At 39.7% G+C, this 17,048-nt stretch overlaps 1 protein-coding gene across 21 annotated transcripts in view; it reads left to right on the top strand.

Annotated features, from left to right (window-relative positions):
• LOC129703263 (disks large homolog 1-like) overlaps window positions 1–17,048 on the top strand; it is a 365,442-nt gene that overhangs the window by 218,595 nt on the left and 129,799 nt on the right. For all 21 annotated transcript variants that reach the window (XM_055645581.1, XM_055645579.1, XM_055645578.1 and 18 more), the window contains 5 exons: window positions 1,685–1,738; window positions 6,681–6,731; window positions 11,359–11,483; window positions 15,221–15,390; window positions 16,706–16,842. In XM_055645581.1, the coding sequence (XP_055501556.1) occupies window positions 1,685–1,738; window positions 6,681–6,731; window positions 11,359–11,483; window positions 15,221–15,390; window positions 16,706–16,842 (537 nt within the window). The remainder of the gene's footprint in view (window positions 1–1,684; window positions 1,739–6,680; window positions 6,732–11,358; window positions 11,484–15,220; window positions 15,391–16,705; window positions 16,843–17,048) is intronic.

Here is a 17,048-nt window from a genome sequence, read left to right as displayed (position 1 = left end):
GGATGTTGGACTTGTGGATGGAGAGGAGACCGGCTGATGTGGATCTGAGGGACTGTGAGGGTTGGTAGGGGGAGAGGAGGTCAGTGAGATATGGGGGGGCAGATGTTGGAGGGCTTTGTAGGTGAGGATCAGGATTTTGTAGTTGATCCGGTGGGAGATGAGAAGCCAGTGAAGTTGTTTGAGGACTGGAGTGATGTGATGCCAGGATTTGGTGTGGGTGATGAGTCGGGCAACTGCGTTCTGGACCAGTTGGAGTCGGTTGATGTAGGTGGAGCTGATGCCAAGGAGAAGTGAGTTGCAGTCGTCCAGTCCGGAGGAGATGAAGGCATGGATGAGTCTTTCAGCAGCGGGAGGTGTGAGAGAGGGTCTGAGTTTGGCGATGTTGCGGAGATGAGAGGAGGTTTTAATGACATGGCGGATGCGAGGCTCAAGGGAGAGGGTGGAATCAAAGATCACGCCAAGGTTGCGGGCCTGGGGAGATGGGGAGACAGTGGTGCCGTCGATGGTGAGAGTCGGGTTATTGATTTTGCTGAGTGTGGCTTTGGAGCCTATGAGGAGGAATTCTGTCTTATCGCTGTTGAGTTTGAGGAAATTATGTTGCATCCAGGTTTTTATAGCTGACAAACAGGAGTTGATATGGGAGAAGGGGGCGTTGTGGGGGGATTTGGTGCCGAGGTAGATCTGGGTGTCATCAGCGTAACAGTGGAAGTCCAGGTTGAAGTGGCTGAGTATCTGACCGAGGGGGAGGATGTAGATGATGAAGAGGAGGGGGCCGAGTACGGAGCCTTGGGGAACGCCTTGAGTGACTGTGGCTGTAGCAGAGGTGTGGTTGTGGAGCGAGATGAAGTGGGATCTGTTGGAAAGGTAGGAACGGAGCCAGCTGAGTGCAGAGCCAGAGTAATGATTCGTGATTATAAAAAATGTACGAACATTTTCTTAAAATATCATGAAAGGATAAGATAGACAGAGCTGTTTCCACGTTTGAAAGGGCAAGAATGAGGTTGGACAGATCAACTTAAACATGAGCTAGAACAGGAGAGTTCTTCACAGGTATGTCAAGCTATTGATTTCATTACAAATGGTTAGTGGTTGACTTTCAAGTGTATTGTGGATAAGTGGAAGAAGGGATATGGAAAGAGGTTGAATAATAATAATAATAATAATAATGTAACTTGGAATATGCTCACATGGAAGGTGAGCCACCTCCTATTCCAAATCCGACCTTCCTGGCCTGGGTCTCTTCCATAGCCAGAGTGAGTCCCACCGCAAATTGGAGGAGCAGCACCTCATATTTTGCTTGGGTAGTTGACACCCAGCGGTATGAACATTGACTTCTCCAATTTCAGGCAGTCCTTGCTTACTCCCTCCTTCCCCTCCCACAGCCTACTGTCTCTGCCTCTTCCTATCTTTTTCCCACCCCTCCCCCCCACATCAGTCTGAAGAAGGATCTCGAACCGAAACGTAGCCTATTCTTTCGCTCCATAGATGCTGCCTCACCCGCCGAGTCTACAATTAATGAGCCAGAATGACAGAATAACATTCTATTCCATAAGCAACTCAGCTATTTTCATGTGGGAATGTCTGAAATGGATGGAGTGTTAAAAATTATTTTACATATCGATTTCCATTTTTAACATGATTTGTTCTTCTAACATAGTAACCAGGTTGTCTTCATTTTTTAAAGGCGAATCCACCTCCGGTTGTGGTGAATACAGATACTTTGGAGTCTCAACCATACGTAAGTTACATATTTTTTATACCAGTTTGTGTCAGGATGATTTTAATTCTCTTTCCAACCATATAGCAAGATTTGCTTTTTACAATTAAACGCCTTGTCATTGAAGCATTGTCATAGCAGTCTGAAGAAGGGTTTCGGCCCGAAACGTTGCCTATTTCCTTCGCTCCATAGATGCTGCTGCACCCGCTGAGTTTCTCCAGCTTTTTTGTGTAGCCTTGTCATTGAAAATTGATATTCAAACTATTGGGATTGAATGCAAGCAGACTGTCAGCTGTGACCTCTTGGCATTATTAAATACTGACATCTTGTTTCTACATTCCTGCTCCACGAGAATGAAAACTCTTGTATAACACAGCCCAAGTGGTCAACGTTTTCAGTTAAAGTTCATGATTTGTGAAGCGAGCAAGTACTGAATACAAAGCAATGGCTTAGTAAACTGGCATTTCCATGCCTGTCAGTTTTTTAACATTAGTACTTTAAGACACAGGTATAAAATTGCTTCATTTTAGATGATGCGCAAGTTAACAAGTTGAACCTATCTCTGCAGAACATGATTTGTTCCACAACTGAAAGAAATTGTCCATCTCTTGTAGAGACAAATCATATTACCTTACTCTCGCATTATAAGCAACTTACTACATAAAATATTCAGTAGTATTTACTATTTATAAAGTAGGAATTGTTATTTCAGTGCAGCATGTTGGTTTGTTCACTGTGTATTTTAAAATGGGGGTAGGGGAAGATTTAATAGGTACCTGAGGGGTATCGTTTTTACACAAAGGGTGGTGGGTGTATGGAACAAGCTGCCAGAGGCGATAGTTGAGGCATGTACTAATGCAACGTTTAAGAAACATTTAGATATGTATATAGATAGGATAGCTTTAGAGGGTCAAACTCAAGCAGGTGGGACTGATGTTGAAGGGGCATGATGGTTAGCTTGAGCAAGTATGGCCAAAGGGCCTGTTTTCACGCTGTATGATTATGACGTCAACATTTTCGCAAGTCGATTTATTTCGCTATTGGATATCTTGGCAGTTGAGTCAACGCTCCTGCCTGTGCTGACTCGGGCCATACTCCGCACACGCTGTGAAAGGAACTTCCCCCCCTCCCAGCGGCGCTGTCCTTTTACAGCCGCATCCCATCAGCTGCCAACAATGAGGGATAGACTTGACTATACCTCAGTACAACAACATTGTTCTTGATGTTGCTGTACTGAGGGATAGCCAAGTCTATCTTTCTTGGCTAACAACCTTAACCTTCGGCCTCCAAGACGCACGTAAAAAATAGCGTCTTCATTGCCGGAAAATACGGTAGTTAGATCTGTAGCGAAAACTAGCCAGTTTGCTTTATTCCAAAAGAAGAGACATGAAAGTGCTGAAGTAACTCCGTAGGTCAGACTGCATCTCAGGAGAACATGGAGAGGTGACGTTTTGATTCGGGGACCTTCTTCAGACTGATTGGGAGGGGTAAAAGAAAGCTGGAGGAGAGGGAGGACAAATCCTGGCATGTAATAGGCTGGCAAAGATGAGGAGGATTATACGAGTGGTAGGCGGTTGGACAAAGCCAGAGATGAAAGTAAGTAAGGTGTGAGACAAAAGAGTTGAAGAGTTGCAAATTATGAAGCTCAAGGAAGGAATATATGTGGAAGGGGAGGGGGAAAATAGATGCAAATCCAGATGGTAGCTACAACACCTATCCCAATACCAGTTCCCTCGCCTCTATCCAGGAGCCCTTCCAGGTGAGATAGTTCATATGCATCTCCTCTAACCTCATCTACTGCATCTAATGTTCCAAATGTGGCCTCCTGTACATAGATGGGACCAAGTGTAGACTTGGCAAACATTTCACCAAACACTTGCGCTCACTCTGACAAGGCCTGTAGGATCTCCAGGGTGCTAACCATTTTAACTCCTCTTCTCATTCCTACACTGACCTTTCAGTTCTGGGCCTATTATATACACCAGGTTTCGTCCCCATCTCTCCCCCCCTTCCCCCGAACAATGTCTGAAGAAGGGTCCCAACACAAAATGTCACATATCCATATCCTCCTGAGATGCTGCCTGACCTGCTGAGTTATTCCAGCACTTTCTCCTTTTGTAAACCAGCATCTACAGTTTCCTGTTTCTACATTCTTGATTTTATCCAGGTTCCTCATGTGCAGCTAACAGAGCAGCTGCCTCACAGCTCCAGTGACCTTGGTTCACTACTGACCTCTGGTCATGACTGTGAAGTTAACCCGTGGTGTTCCTCCCAGTCATCCAGTATCCCCTCTCAAGCCAAAGCCATGCAGGCTGATCGGTTAATTGGCTGCTGTGAATTGCCTCCAGTGTGGCAATGGGGAATTACTAGCGTGGGAATGGGGGGATCTGAGAGACGAGAAGTGTTCATGGGAGTGTGTGGGAGAATGAAAATGGAGCTTGTGAAGAAATGTTTGATTAATAGTCAGGGCAGACCTGTTTTGGTACTGTGTCACTGTGTGACTCTGCAAGTGCATGATTGATAGCACTGGATTTTACTGATTGCACCCTTCTGCATTCCACATGCTTTATCCCTTTCTACTTTGAGAAACCATGCAAGAGATTTGTTTGTCTCTCCACAGCTATGAAGTGTAATTAAACAATCTAATGTGATTGAAAACTGTTCTTATTTCATTTTGCTGTCAAATCAGATGGCAGCAAATGGCTCAGATATTTCCTCCGTGTCATGTGCTGCGAAAACTTTGTTATGATTCTTTAAAGCTTTTCACGTGTAAAGCTGAATATCATCTTGAAAAGTTATGATTACATCTTGGGGAACGTTTAAAATGATTGAATGAATTGTAGAACGAGTAAGATAAAGGCCATTTGGTCTGTCATAACAGCTTTTCATAAAAAAAGCTATTCAACCTCCTCTTCATTAGGTCCAGAGCTATGTAAGTAAAACACCTTTACCTACACATCCAAACATGTAGAAGCAAGTTAGGTTTACCAAGGAAAGACTAAAAGTGCTGGAATAACTACCATAACCCTCTCAGTGAGTCGGACAGCATTCCGATAGGTGATAGGTGATATTTTGGGTCAGGACCCTTCTTCAGACAAAATGCATGATGTAAATGTGGCGACACGATATTCTACAAATGCTGCAATCTGAAGCAAAAAGCAAAGTGCTAGGGGAATGAATGATCACAATGAATGGTGGTGCTGGCTTGAAGGGCTGAATGGCTTCCTCCTGCACCTATTTTCTATGTTTCTATGGAACTAAATGGGTCAGGCAGCATCTGCAGAGGGAAATGGACGGACAGCGTTTTGGATCATGACCATTCTTCAGACATCATTTAAATGTGATGAGACACTTTGTCTTCACTAACCTTTCAGGCACTGAGATGCAGACCTCTACCACCTTTTAGTTGAGATACATTTTCCTTTCCACATGCAAAGCCCCTTCTCCCAATAACTTCCATATTAAAAAAAGTGCCGGAGTAACTCAGCAGGTCAGGCAGCATTGCTGGAGGATGTGGATAGGTAACGTTCTAGCCTGGAAGAAGTGTAAAAACGCACATCTCACTTTAATTACATGTTTCTTGTTGTGTTTTATGACTGCTGGCAGACCAAATTCCCTCCTGGGATAAATAGAGTTCTATCGTATCGAAACATTTCAAATCCATTGAGGATTGCCTGTAGTTCCCTAAGACTATAATGTTTTGCTCTACATTTCTCACTGCCTAAGTGCTAATGTTATGTTCCTTTCCCAGTCAGTTTCAGAAAAGACGTTTTGTTGATTTTGCTTGTCCAATTCTCCTTTATTAATCTTTCCTCATGTACTTAGATTTCCTGTTTCCTTGTTTTATAGACCACGTCATGTTGGTTTATCCTTCTACTAATTGTGCTGTCACCAAGTTTCAATTTATATTCGCTGAAACCAGTTTGCAGCCAGTCAACACTGATAAAAATTGTGCAATGCCATAAATACTAATAAACTTTAACTGTACATTATCGTGCTAATGTCTTCTTTCGGTTGCTTATGATAAATTAAAGTAATTAGACCACATTGTAATTTGTCACTTGTTTTTTATTGGCATAAAATCTTGTGTATTCGCACTAGGCAAAAATTGCAGCTGTGACTTTCATTTGGCAAAAATATTACATGAATAATCCTTTGGGAATTATGGATCGTGAAAGCCTGCAGATGGATGAATTGAATGCAGGGAAATTACACATGAATAACTTTCATCAACTGGCATATTCATTATCTTTATAAATTAAAAATTTGACGACCTATAAACTCTAGATCCGAAGTACAATGAAGTTCCAAAGTGCACCATTTTCTTGTGACCATAAAGTATTCACAATATAAACCAATCAATTTAACCAGCATCCTAATGACAGTTTTGCCCCATTAAACCGAATAGCCACAGGCAAACTGAAGGGACAACACCTCATATATTTTGCCTGGGTAACTTACAACCAAATGGTAAGAACATTAAATTCTCCAATTTTAGGTAACTACCAAACTCCTCACCCCCCAATCCCCCCCCCAATCCTGTGTTCGCACCTGGACTCGCAACTCTTCAAATTTTTTCTCACACCACCTGTCTTTTCATCTCTGATCTAGGTCCAACTAACTGCCTATCAAAAACTCCCCTCATCTTTGACTTGCCAGGCTTTGCCCCGCCTCTCCGCTCTTCTGGTTTTCTTTTCCCCCCACCCCCCACCCCCCCCCCCCCCCCCCCCCCCCCACAATCAGTCTGAAGACGGATCCCAGACCAAAATGTCACCTATCCATGTTCTCCAGAGATACTGCCTAACCCGCTAAGTTACTCCAAAAGTTTGTATCCATTTTTGTAAACCAGCATCTTCAATTCCTTGCTTCTGTATTAAACTGAAAAGTAAAGCATTTTAGTTTCTCATAACACAACTTGAGTACCTGACATCACGTTTTACTTGTATCTTTGGGACTTTTGCAGGTCAACGGTACTGATACAGACTACGAATATGAAGAAATCACGCTGGAGAGGGTAAGGGAGCTATGCTTTCTTTCATAATTGAGTATTTTCAGGTTAGAGGAATGTTCATGTAAAATTCAATGAATTTGAAGTAAATAGGAATGTATTTCAAACTTCCATTTTGTTGATAATCATCTAATTCATGCAAGTTGCTAAGCAATCTCCACTGGCAACTGTTGGCCTAAATCACCATGGCTAAATGATCTTCATGTGAGCATTAAGGGTATACCAACTGATCATCAATTGTTTGTCTATCTACAAAATCAGGTACAATTTGAATACTCATAGTTGCAAACATAAAATCTGAGAGCAATATTTGCAACACAAAATCTACCATGATTTGATCTAATATTTAGTGCAAGTAATGATTTGATTCTGTGCATTTGATTTACATCAACAAGATAGTTTTTATTGTGGTGTTAAGGGCCTGCCCCACTTGGGCGTCATTTGCGAGTCACTGTTTTGTTCATACCTGGGGCGCCGCGTGCGACAGCTCGTCACTGCCTACGTCACCACGCACCATGCGCGCATCACGTGACGCATGATGAGTAAATTACACGCAAATGACGCCCAAGTGGGACAGGTAAACACATTGATTGATTGCAGAATTTTGTTGTGCTTTGTCAAACTGATATGCGACCTTTGCACCAGGGGATTAGTAATTGATATTACTGTATCCTTGTAGAATCATTCTGTAATTACCTGAAAATCTTTCAACAGCTGTAATTATTTAATAGGCTTGTATCTCAACAGCATCCTTTCCCATTTTCCAATTAAGAAAAGTTGTCACGCAGATGTACAATTAATGTCTATTATGTACTTTAACGTGTTTGGATATCCAAGTAGTTAATTTGCTTCTATCAAGTTAAGTACATTTGTGCATATATGGCAAATTGTCATATGTGAAAATACGGTGAGGATAGCTACAATAAAAATCTAGTTTGCAGCAGCATCACAGACACATTGACAAACACATAAAAAAACAAAATGTAGATAAATGACACATTTTTGCAAGACACTAAAAAGCAAAAAGTCCAAAAAAAGTCAAGATATCAGCGCAATTAAACGAAAACGAGTCGATACAAGTGCAAGAGGTGCTCCATGGTGTTCCATTGTCACAATGGGATTAGGGCAGTGCAGGTTGTTCAAGAACATGATACGTGCGAAAGAGCTGTTCCTGATCCTGGTTTGTGTCACTTCAGGCTTCTATATCTTCTGCCTGATAGATGTGACATGTCTGCATGCTTATTCTTTCTTGAAAGATTCTTTCTGTTGTGAGATGCTGAAATTCATGAAAAATAATGCTCAATTTTAATTTGTTTGCCAAGTTCCTCTCCCAGGACATGAATGAACCCTTGTTTTTATTTAACCATGATAATTATTAAGCAAATGAAAATTAATTCCCAAATCTCCAGATTGGTAGTCCCATATCAGTTGGCACCTTACCAGCCATCCTCATCAGATATTTTGTCATAATAACCAAATAAATTGCTTCAGCAAGAATTATTTCAATATGATGTCTTTCATTCTGAATTCGAGGAAGGAGATCCTTGCTGATTTTCAGAGGGTTTGATCTAAGCACTGCTCTTTATTCAAGCTGTTATTTCAAGATGCTTCTAACTATAAATCTGCTTAATATTCACATCAAGCTTTCAAAAATTCTCTGCACTTTATGGGAACATTTTTAATTGCATACAAGCTTGACAACAGAGAAACTGAAGTTCATGTAGATCTAAAATATAAGTAATGGATTGGCAGTAATTCTACGAACGTTGTAAACAAAAATGGCAGAGCTTCTTAACAAAACTTTTAACAGAACTATTCAGCCACTATTCCCGGTGGACAGAGGACTAATTTCAAAATTGCTACAGTAATGTGTCATAAATTATTCAGTACCAGTTAATTTGGTGTAAGTTTTTGGTGTAAATCTTAAATGGATTCTTAGCCAACATTTTATGTTAGAAAATAGTGTGAATCTTGATCTTTGCCCAGCCAACTCTTTGTATAACAATAACAACCAGTTCTCAATAAAACTCTGCCTTTCTTAATTCATGGAAGATTTAGCAATTTAATTGGTGCCAGTGAAATTGCCTACTGAAGACAGTGTTATTTCCTTCAACACGCAAAATATATTGGGACCTGTACATTTCGCATTACCATCCCATGTAATTCATGTGGACTCAGTTTGTCATTTGAAATGAATATACAGTGAACCATTTTGAGACTGATTTTTTTAAATCTTCACTTCGTTGGTTTGAATGAATATCTTTGACGTCTCAGGATAATTTATCGACTATTTATTTGTCAAATATTTGGATTCAAACATCTGTTTACTCTTCTTAAATGTAGCAGTGTAATTAACGAGCCTGCTCCAATGCTGAATTAACTACTATTTCTATTGGAGGAGAAAGCCAAATTAGTTCGATTTTCTGCCTAAAATACTGAGCCTCCTAAAGGAACATTTAAAAAATTTTGACCACCAATTCTGGTAGAATGATTTATCAAAGTTTTGTGTAGAAATACACATTACGCTATATCATGTGGTAGGGAAATGAAATAATGTGAGAATTTGTAACAGTAGAAATCCACAAATAAATGAACCCTAATGTTGTTTTTGGTCAATTATGGTCTCAGTTGGGAATTGTCATGGTTTGTTGGCCAGCAGCAAAAGTCTTGGGGAAAATATATTTTTTAAATTACTTCATAAGATTAGGAAAAAAATGATTACCTTTTTGAACAATGCAGTGTTGTTCTGGCACCAGTAGCAGAAAAGCAATTAACATAGGAACAAATAACATTTTAATTCTAACTACAATGAATTTTAATTCAGAGGCTAATGATCTGGAGAATTGAGTTCAAATCCCACCAAAGTCACAGGAGAATCTGAACTAAATGAAATTACTGTAATTAACTAGAATTGTGAAGTTGAAACATAATATTGGTCATGGTAACAACTGGATTGTTACTAAAACTCATCTGATTCTTGGTCATCCTTTGAAGAATGAAGCCGGCCTATCTAGTTAGCTGCACATTTAACTCCCCTGCAGATTTTCTGGAATGCTGTTGACACTTAACAATTCCTTGGGATGCCTATGCTACCCAACTTTAGCCTAGGCATTAGATTCTGATGCAGCAATTGTGCAATCGTCTTGGTAATTTCTGTAGAGTATCTTTTCTATCTGAATTGTAATCAAATCATAATCATCATAATCATACTTTATTAGCAAAGTATGTTTTGCAACATATGAGGAGTTTGATTTGCCATACAGTCATACCAATAAAAAGCAACAAGACACACAAAATACATTTTAACATAAACCTCCACCACAGTGACTCCTCCACATTCCTCACTGTAATGGAAGGCAAAAAAAAAGTTCAATCTCTTCCCTTCGTTGTCTTCCCACGGTCGGAGGCCTCGAGCCTTCCGTTGACTGGACTATCTTGGCTCCCGTTGTCGGCAGTTTGGCCCTCCGCGTCGGTGCGATCAAGCTCTCATGCCGGGGGGGGGGTCTCAACTCCCCGCGCCGGGCGATCGGATCCCGGGTCGGAGCTTGCCGACATCATTCTCTACCCGAATGCGAACTCCGTGATGTTGAAATTGGCAGGCCGCGGTTGGAGCATCGATCCCAGGCAAGGGATTGCAGGCTCCGATGGTAAGTTCCCGCGGTGGGGCTCAAAGTCAGTCTTGAGCAAGGCCGCCAGCTTCATGATGCTAGGCCGCAAAGCGACCGGAGATACGATCCGGAAAAAAAATCACATCTCCGGCAAGGTAAGAGTTTGGAACAAAAGGTTTTCCCCGACCCCCCCATCCCCCACATTAAACAAACCAGAGAACATTAACATATATTTTTTAAAACAAAATAAACATAACAAAAAAGACGAAAAGACAGACAGACTGTTGGCGGACTGCCCTCGCTGACGGCGCCAAAGTACAGCCTGGAAGAGAAAAACTTTGAATCAAGATCTGCAGTATTTCATAACATGAGATCCACCAAATTAAGAAGTTTCTTGCTCATTATTGCCGTTGTTCCTCGATGGTGACTATTCCAACATAGTCAGTGTTTGGGTGAGGTCTCTAATGGCCTTCACTAGAGTTAGCTTGAGAGCACCCACCAGTGGCAAAGTTGGCCACATTCTGAAAGAACTATGAAGCACCTTTGCCAAATGGAATGCACTAATTCAGAAACGTAATTCAGACTAAATTCTAGTTTGACATTGTATTCCAAAGCATTATAGGTATTGATTCAATATTTGGAATTTCAAGGATCATTATCATCAACTAGATGCCATTTAAGGATGAGTAATAAATGTTGAACTTTCCAGCTACACCCAGCTCCCATGAATAAAAAGTCATACGAAATGTTTTAAATATATGCATTGACTCTGGGAAATTAAATTTGTAGAAATTTGTTTTTGGTCAAATCCCCTTCATTAGGACTATGCATTGACTATATAAAAAGATCATTGTCCTGAAATCTTAGCAGTTTCACTGTCCACAGCTGCTGTCTGATTTGTTCAGTATTTCCAGCATGTTTCTATTTAAATTATGTGAAAAAATGAAACCTTTACTTTCCAGATTTCTCCCATGTGTTCAGCACACAATTTTGATGCTTGATTTTCAAAATGTTCTCTTGCACAGGGGAATTCTGGCCTCGGATTCAGCATTGCAGGTGGTACTGATAATCCACATATTGGTGACGATCCAAGTATATTCATTACAAAAATCATTGCAGGAGGTGCAGCTGCACAGGATGGAAGATTGCGGTATGTCTCATTGGGATGCATTGCTGCTTGCATAACAAACATTAGTTCAAGTGTGTTCCTGAGAGTGCATGAATGGCCGTACAAAAATATTATCACCAGCTTCCACATCTGTTGTTGAGATGTGGTTTTAAATAAACATCAGATAATGATTGTAAACGGAGCCACAAGAATTCATAATGCAAAGGCTTAATTGTAATTGTAAACTACTTGAACAACAGTCTTTAGAAAGGATATGCAAGTATGCATTTCCTTACTTCTATTTAAATGCTTTAAAAAAAAAAAAATTGTCAATGATTAGGAGCGTCTGTCTGGAAGACCTATAAATGTATCACAGAGCAGAGAATTAATTTCTGCACGCTACTAACTTGAAAATAGCCTTTGCAATCACATTTCAACATGGGGATTCATTTCATGTGACACTGTCCATGTATTGTTTGTGGACAAAAGGAGCGTGTTGTTTGAAGAATAATTGTATTTTGTACTGTATTATTTAACATGCCTTCCTATATAAAACTGCCTGTTGTCTGGCCTGTGAGAGCATGGCCGGAAGTACTCCCACGTCTGTAGCAAGAGAATGAGATTCTGTTTTATAGGAATAGTGACAAACAGCATCTAGTTTGCATCCCTTTTGGGGCAGGAAAATGTAATTGAAGTCCTTGCCTACAAATCCAGTCTTTGTTGGATTGACCTGCCAGTTGAGATAGATCGGTGTAGAAATTGATAGATTTGGCTATCATTGTGTTTGTCACTAAAAATCTGATCGAAAGGCACTGAAAACAATAAAAACCAAAGTAGTAGCCATCTCAAGAGAACTGGAATATTTGGGTGTGGATGGTGAGGTTTAAATGTATGGAGTTTTTATCGGACTTCATTTGGAGAATGTTATTCAACGCTGAGCACCGCTTATCAAGATGGCTCTATTATTGTTAATGGTGTGCAGAGCAGATTTACCAGACCTCTAGAAGGGTTAATGTAGGAAGGAACTGCAGATGCTGGTTTACACAGAAGATAGACACAAATGCTGGAGTAACTCAGCGGGTCAAGCAGCATCTCTGGGGAAAAGGAATGCTGACCTAGTCTCTCCCTCCCCTGACTTTCAGTCTGAAGAAGGGTCTCGACCCAATTCTTTCTCTCCAGAGATGTTGAATTACTCCAGTGTTTTGTCCATCTTCTAATGAAGGCTTTAATGTTTTAAATTATAACGGTGGTTTTTGTTCCTTTTCAGTCTAGCAAATTGAGGGATGATCTAATTGAAGACATTAAAAGAATATTAAATACAAAAGAAATACTATTTTGAAGTATAAATGCTTTCCATCAACTTTGCGTAATACTTCTTGCCTAAATCCTCACAAACTCCTTAGGATTCCTTCCTGTCTGATTGTAATCTGACAACAGTCCCACTGATGTAATAGAAATTGCGGTGACCATCTCCCAATCTGTAAATCAGGACTAAGTATAGATTTTATCCCTGGAGTTTGAATGATAGTTACCTTTTATTACAGAGTGCTCCAATATCATCTCACATTTTGCTCTTTATTGAGAACACGTTCATATACTCTCCCTTAAATGTTATGGCTAAAGTTCACTGCTCAATGTGAAGATTTACAGTTGACGCAATATGTGATTATAACTAGTTGATGCATAACATTTTTAGAACGTTTCATTATCTCCCTGGAGGTTATTTCCTTGAATTATGTGATTTATCTTAACCTAAGTCTAAATGAACTCGAATGATTAATATCAGTGTTAAATATATTGCATCTATCGTTTCATCTTGTGATTCCTGGGAATAGAGGAGTTGGGTTATAAATGAGCAAGATGGGAGCCAGCTGTTGAGTTGTCCATCTTTTCAAGTTTTGCTATTTCATATTTGATACATTAATGGTGAATTGACCACTTTTACCAGAAGGATAGCATCCTCTATTTATAATTTATACTCATTAAAGATTGAACTTTAATTAAAATTTGAACTTTAATGACAGTTTGAGAACATGTAATGATTCAAGAATTCAATATTACAAGTTTACAAAGTTGAACACCTCAATGATTGAATCATTTAAGTACAATGTACTGGATCATACAGAGCTCTATAAGCATAGTATTATTACATTATATCCATGGGAAGAGTCAGGGGCTTGCCATTCAGCCCATCTTATCTGTTCCAGTTCTCTATCAAAGTAACTTGGTAGATCTAGCTCTTAGCCTCTTTCCCATTGTTTGCCTATTTTTCCTCACCATATATTTATCAAATTTTCTTTTGGAACACACAATGGAACCTGCCTCCTCCACATCTGCAAGTAAACATTCTAGATTCTAATTGCATCCTCTAGTCCACGACTCCTGCTACCGTTAGGAATGATCCCCCATTATCTACATTGTCCTGGTCCATTGTTATTTGGTGTACTTTAATTACATCTCTCCTCATTCTTTTGTTTTAAAGAAGAATTCCAACCTCACTCATCGTTCCTCGTAACTGTGGTCTCTCAAGATTCAGTCTGACTTTACTTTTTTTTAGACTCAGTGTGTTTTTTTTTAAATAAAGCCTTACTAAAAAGTTTCTCTACAGGTCTTAACACTTTCAATGGCTTAAGTAGACAAAAATGCTGGAGAAACTCAGCAGGTGAGGCAGCATCTATGGAGCGAAGGAAATAGGCAACGTTTCGGGTCGAAACCCTTCTTCAGACTGATATGAGGGTGGTGGGGTGGGGGTGGGGGGGGGGCGGGAAGAAGAAAGGAAGAGGTGGAGCCAGTGGGCTGAGGGAGAGCTGAGAAGGGGAGGAGAAAGTAGGGACTACCTGAAATTAGAGAAGTTAATGTTCATACCGCTGGGGTGCAAACTGCCCAAGCGAAATATGAGGTGCTGCTCCTCCAATTTATGGTGGTCCTCACCCTAGCCATGGAGGAGGCCCAGTACAGAAAGGTTGGATTTGGAATAGGAGGGGGAGTTGAAGTGCTGAGCCACCGGGAGATCAGGTTGGTTATTGCGAACTGAGCGGAGGTGTTTGGCGAAAGTGACCTGAAACGTTGCCTATTTCCTTCGCTCCATAGATGCTGCCTCACCTGTTGAGTTTCTCCAGCATTTTTGTCTACCTTCGATTTTCCAGCATCTGCAGTTCCTTCTTAAACTTTCAATGACTTGTCTATCCATACCTCATAGATGAAATTGGTCTTCAGCAGTGGTCAAAGAGGAAATTGAATATGGCATAAAAAAACCTCATGATTTATATTCATTCCATTTGTCTTCCTGGCAAAGATCAATTTAATTCCCCGAATTTGTTTTTCAATCGTGTTAATGTATTTCTATTGATTTATTTACCACTGGGCCTTCTGTACAAGACAAGCTAGCAACGTACAGGAAATTGTGCTAGTCTTGGAAACAATCACAATTGGCTGAAAGTTGTCCTCAAAAAAAATCTTTAAATTATTTTTAAATTCCAGCACTTGCTCCACCGTCAGTGGGTGCATTATTACAGAATATTTAGTCACAATGCAGACTTTTCCTTTATGATTCAGTATTTGTGTTTCTTCCTTTCATTTTTAACAATACCTAACAAAATGTTCTCCCCTCTTCATTTTTTTCTTTCACTATTTATTTCTGCCGCAAAAAAAAAGAGTTGTGAGGCATTTGAAAGAGTTACCGGTTGTTAAAGTTTTATTCACAATATTTTTTTAAAGAAAACTGTATGCTGCCTATCTTGCAGCTTGTTTCAGTGTATGTTTTTTTTTTAATATTCTAGGGTGAATGACTGCATCCTTCGAGTAAATGATGTAGACGTAAGGGAAGTAACGCACAGCAAAGCAGTAGAAGCTTTAAAAGAGGCCGGATCGATTGTGAGATTATATGTGCGGAGAAGGAAACCAGTCACAGAAAAAATCTTAGAGATAAAACTAGTTAAAGGGCCAAAAGGTAGGTTCTGCATTAAAAAATAAATCTATTCAATAAACTTTAAATATGTTCTCCACAAAGTCTGAAATATTTGTCATTGCTCATCAATTGCCTCTGGTTCTCGTTCCTCCTTTCCTTCGAAGTAATTTCTCATTTGTGGGTGTGAAACTGCACAGTTACAGCAATGCAATATAAATTCTCACAGATGAGGAATCTGTGCTGTGAGTATATGCAATGTACGATTCTAGTTAAGCCTTGTAAACCTGCAGAACATTTGACAACTGATTACATCTGAGTCGGTTGGAGAGTCAAGGTTTGTTTCTTCAGGATGTGAACATTCAGGAAAGAAATTCTTATATTAAAGACATTTCATGTAAAACATGAAATACAACATGACTATTGATATGTTCAAGGTTACCATAAGTAATTCCAACTGAGAACCGGTTCAAGAGAAGAATATGACATGAAAGTTTGCTTGACTGATTTTTTTGATTTTCCATTTTTCTTTCACTTATTATCAAAATCTATGGCACCTTCCCAATAATGTTTTCCAATAAACTTTGGTTTGACAATATAACATTTTGCTTGATTGACTGCTGGACCTCATGCTATACTTGAATAAATACTTGAAAAACTGTGGTAATTCTAGAATTATTACAGATTATTGAGCAGTGAAGCCATTGGTGATGATGCCTGCATTTATCTAATTGGTTGGCATTGTGGCGCAGCAGCATTGACCTAGGTTCAATCCTTTCCTCTGATGCTGTCTATGTGGAGTTTGCGCATTCTCATTGGAACCATCAAGTTTTTCCCTGAGTGCTCCATTTCCTTCCACTTTTCAAAGACATCTGGATCGGTCGGTTAAATGACCCCTAATGTGCAGGTGAGTGATGGAATCGGATGAGGCCAGGTTTAGAGTTAATGATATTAGTGTGGATGAGTAGTGCGTTTCATGGTTGGTGCTAATTCATTTGACTGAATGACTTGTTTTGTTGAGTCAACACTTTACCATCAAGCAGCCCTTCTCTACTAAAGATTCTCTCCCCAAGAACTGGTTAGAAACATTTTGTACTTAATAATATAGGAATAATGATTTTATGCCAATGAAAGTAAAAATGTAAGGTGATGAATAAATTGTGTATTTATAAGCACATTTGCCCCAATTTGTGGGAAATGTTAAGTTCATTAAGTGGATGGTTGGGCAATGATCATGTTGGAGCTATTGATCTGTGCCAGATCAGCTTAACAAATGTCATGTGGTTGTTTGGGTAATATCTCTTCTACCAAGAAAAAAAATGTTGGTTGATTTGAAATATGATTTTTCTTTCCCCCAAAGGTCTTGGTTTCAGTATAGCTGGAGGTGTCGGAAACCAGCACATTCCTGGAGATAACAGCATCTATGTAACCAAAATTATTGAAGGAGGGGCTGCTCATAAAGATGGCCGGTTGCAGATAGGAGATAAAATTCTGGCAGTAAGTTTTCAGTATAATTTCTATATCAATTGCAAAGGAAAAAAATTAGTCTGTAAAACTTTGACGTCGGGTCAGAATTTGTTTAAATGCTTGGATCACAAATTACTGATATTGTTTTGCTACTTTAAACAATTGCAGATTAAAATAATGAGTAATAAGATGTGGGAAGCACTTAACTGTACATGAAAATCAAAACTGAACCAAAC

This window comes from Leucoraja erinacea, chromosome 14, assembly GCF_028641065.1.
Source record: "Leucoraja erinacea ecotype New England chromosome 14, Leri_hhj_1, whole genome shotgun sequence".
In the NCBI taxonomy this organism is placed as follows: domain Eukaryota; kingdom Metazoa; phylum Chordata; class Chondrichthyes; order Rajiformes; family Rajidae; genus Leucoraja; species Leucoraja erinaceus.
The sequence above is the reverse complement of the archived record's forward strand: the minus strand, read 5'-3'. Positions and strand labels throughout refer to the sequence as shown.